The sequence below is a fragment of the Pteropus alecto genome, unplaced genomic scaffold (assembly GCF_000325575.1).
Source record: "Pteropus alecto unplaced genomic scaffold, ASM32557v1 scaffold271, whole genome shotgun sequence".
Lineage (NCBI taxonomy): Eukaryota > Metazoa > Chordata > Mammalia > Chiroptera > Pteropodidae > Pteropus > Pteropus alecto.
Window position 1 is genome coordinate 188,398 of NW_006430730.1, and position 3,858 is coordinate 192,255.

General features: G+C 57.7%; 1 protein-coding gene across 1 annotated transcript in view; it reads left to right on the plus strand.

Annotated features, from left to right (window-relative positions):
• The window catches only part of DLL3 (delta like canonical Notch ligand 3), a 7,846-nt gene that overhangs the window by 2,699 nt on the left and 1,289 nt on the right, over positions 1–3,858 (plus strand). The window contains exons 5-7 of the mRNA XM_025050832.1: positions 1–76; positions 1,141–1,358; positions 2,241–2,463. The exon at positions 1–76 is cut by the window's left edge and continues 13 nt beyond it. Of these exons, the coding sequence (XP_024906600.1) occupies positions 1–76; positions 1,141–1,358; positions 2,241–2,463 (517 nt within the window). The remainder of the gene's footprint in view (positions 77–1,140; positions 1,359–2,240; positions 2,464–3,858) is intronic.

The following is a 3,858-nucleotide window of genomic DNA, read 5'->3' on the forward strand; positions in this document are numbered from 1 at the left end:
CGCTCGCGCACCCCCTCGCGGTGCGGGCCAGGACTGCGCCCCTGCGCCCCCGTGGAAGAGGAGTGCAAGGCGTCGTGTGAGTCCTGCATTCAGTCCCACCCCATCCCCGGCCCTTCTTTCGCTCCACTCACGGTCCCCCGACCCCTAACGCAACCTGGTTACTCTCTTTAGGGAACTGAAAACCAGAGAACCCTCCCCAGGTTCCCCAGACACCCTCCCTCCAGGAAACTAGAGAAAGCCATTGGCCTCTGCCCTCATACCCCAGGCCCCGCTCCAGCTCCACTCACAATCCTCAGCTCTCTCCCACGACCCAGCTACCAGCTTCAGGAGCACTGAGGCCCCTAGACTTCTCTCCAGCCCTTCCTGGGTACTCCAGCCCCCTTCCCTCTTCCCAGCGCTCTTGTCGCCCCAAATAGAAACCCCACACTCATTTCTTATGCTTGTACTCCCCACTTCCTACCCTGATCCACAAGCCCTTTCAGATGCTATGACCCCAAAGCTCTTCTAATTCTAATTCTTCTAATGTCCCTACCCTACCCGCATCCAGGGGCTTTGGGAACTCATTGCAGTCCTCCCCACCCCCACCAAGGGATCATTCATCCTCGCTCCCTGCAAACGCAGGCCAGACCCCATTGCTTTCGAAAGCTCTCGACCTGACCTCCATCCTGGGTACTCTCAGACCCTTCCCCAAATTCTCAGCCCCTCTGCAGTCTCTAGGATTCCCAGGCTTATCCCGACCCTCCCAGACCTAGGCTAATCCAGTGCCTTCCCATCTCCTCTGAGAGGCCAGGGGTTCCTCCCCAGTCCCCGATGCCCTTCCCTCATTCTCCCCTCTCCAAGCTCAGATCTGCAAGGCCCCACTCCCTTCTCCTTCCATAAGCACGGACTCTGAAGCCTAATGGCTTGGGTTCAAATCCTCATTCCTCCACTTCCTGGCTGGACAAGTCACCCCACCTCACTGGGCCTCAGTTTCCCTGTCTGTAAACTGAGGGTTGCAATACCATCTGGCCCAGAGGGCTGACTGTCCCAAGGATGAAACAAGGTGGTGCACAGAAAGCCTCAGAAACCTCTCCACTTCCTGTCCTCCTGACTCTGCCCTTATCAGCATTCCTCGTTCCCTCTGCTTCTCCATCCCGACAGCGGCATGTCGAGCTGGCTGCAGCGCAGAGCACGGCTTCTGTGAGCAGCCTGATGAATGTCGATGTCTGGAAGGCTGGACTGGGCCCCTCTGCACGGTTCCTGTCTCCACCAGCAGCTGTCTCAGCCCCCGGGGCCCATCCTCTGCCACCACTAGATGCCTCGTACCCGGTCCTGGGCCCTGTGATGGGAACCCGTGTGCCAATGGGGGCAGCTGTAGTGTCAGTACCACCCCTTCCCACCTCATCCTGATCAGTGCTTTACCCTGGGAGTTCCCACCGCCCCCCAACTGGGGTTTACAGGACACAACGGCCTGGGAAGGGCAGGGGTAGCTGTCAGAGAAGGCTTCATGGAGGAGTCCAGCCTGCATCTGGGGCCTTGAAGTAGGATTGGGTGATGGGCATGAGATTGGAGAGAGCAGACCCAGTGGGTGGCACCCCAAGGTGTGGTGTGGGAATGATGAGTCCTGTGGGGCCTCAAACTGCCCTCCTGTGGGATAGAGAACAACTCAGGGCTCAAGGTAGTGGGTGGTGGGTTGGGGATTTGGGATGGGGGGCATCAGACAGGGCTTCCTGGAGATGGGCCCAGGGCCGGGGCTTCTGATGTCTGATTTGGCTGGGGGTTGGTGACTGGAGAGGACAGACAAGGTGAATGGTCTGGGTAAGCAAAGATGTGGCTGTAGGAGTGAGCCTGGTGTGTACTGCGCTGATGTAGAGCCCAGAGTGGGCCACCTGGACACTGTCAGCATGGGACAGGGCGATATACTCAGGGTTCAAGTTAGGGGGAGGGCTCAGAGCTGGGGCCTCGAAGTAGGATTTGGCAATGCGGACAGAATCGGGGAGGGCAGACCATGCAGGCAAAGGAGTAGAGGTGAGAATGGGCTGGCTCTGGGCCTCCACAACCTTCTCCCTGTGGGTTGGATGGGCAGACCCAGAAACAGAGCGAGTGAAGGGTCGTCTCGGCAGGACTTCCCAGGTGAGGCCCCTGCACACTGGGTGGTGGGACCCGACAAGGAGCAGCCCCCCATGGTCAGGACTGAGGAGGGAAATGGGATTTTGCTCCAAGGAGATCCTCCAATCTGAAATCCTCTTGCCTCTGCCCAGGAGACACTGGGGTCCTTTGAATGCACCTGCCCCCGTGGGTTCTATGGGTTGCGGTGTGAGGTGAGCGGGGTGACATGTGCAGATGGACCTTGCTTCAATGGCGGCTTGTGTGTGGGAGGCGCAGACCCTGATTCTGCCTACATCTGCCACTGCCCGCCCGGTTTCCAAGGCTCCAACTGTGAGAAGAGGGTGGACCGGTGCAGTCTGCAGCCATGCCGGAATGGTGAGATGGGGAGGCCAGACCGGTCAGGGGTGGGGGTGGGGGGGTCCCTGCATGGTCGGTGGGCAAGAGCAGGGCTTGGCTCAGACAGCCCCGGGTGAGAATCCCGGCTTTGCCTCCTTTGGCCCTGTGACCTGGGGAAGTGACCCTTCCTCTCTGCCCAGCTTCAGTTTGTTCTTCTGTAAAATGGGCGAGGTGATATTCCTGTCTCATAAATATTGATTGAGCATCTATTGTGTACCACAGTTCGTTCTAGGGATACAGCAGGGAATGAAACAGACCCAAACCCTTGCCCTCACAGAGCTGATGGGGCAGACAGACAATATACAAGATAAAGAAGTAAATTCTGTGGGCGGTTAGATGGCGATCAAAGCTAAGGAGAAAAATGAAGCCAGAAGGAGGATGCGGAGTGTGTATGGCGGGGAGGGCAGCTTGACATTTTAGCTAGAGTGGTTAGGAAAGACCTTGGTGGAGGTAGGGAGGGAGGGAGCAATGTAGGCATCTGGAGGGGGGCGGGGGAAGAGTGTGTTCCAGGCAGAGGGAAGAGCAAGTGCAAAAATCCTGAGGTAGGATCGTGCCTGGTGTGTTGACGGTCGCTGGGAAGCCATTGTGGTCAGAGCAGTAGTGAGGAGGAAGTGGTGAGAAAGGTCACGGGGTGACCAGGACATATCCTGTGGGAATTCATGGACCATGGGGAGGATTTTGGCTTTACTCTAATGAAGATGAAGGACAGCAGGGTTCTGAGCAGTGGGGAGACCTTATCTGATACAGGCGATAAAAGATTAACTATGAACGTAAAGGGCTCGGTGCATATAACAGTACTAACTCTCACCAAAACATTCACTGAGTGTTCATTCTGGGCTGAGTGGTATTAGGGTCCCGCCCTCATGAGGGTCCCAGCCCAGAGAGGGAGACAGAGTTGTCCTCAGGGCCCAGAGTGGTCAGAGTTGTGATGGGGGAGCGCAGTGCTGGGATGCGGGAAGAGTCCAGGAGGGCTTCCTGGAGAAGGGTCGTCTGAGCAGAGGCTGAGCTCGGTTAGAGAAAAGGTGAAAAGAATGGGAGAAAAGAAGGGAAAAGGGAGAAGGCATGAGCAAAGGCCACGTGGTTCAAACCTGTCATTCTGAACCTGTTAGCTATTTAAGTACGGTTGAAGCCGAGAGAATAAAAGAGAGACCCAGGGAGTCAAAGAGGTGAGGCTGGGTTAATCCCAGCGCAGGCGCACACCCAGAGGTGCCCTGGAGTTAGACGGAGATAGACCAGGGGTATCAGAGAAAAGGGCCTGCAGAGCGGAGAGAGGCGCGGGCCGGGCGGAGGAAGCCGGCCCGCCCCCGACGCCCCTTCCCCCGCAGGCGGAATCTGCCTGGACCTGGGCCACGCCCTGCGCTGCCGCTGCCGCTC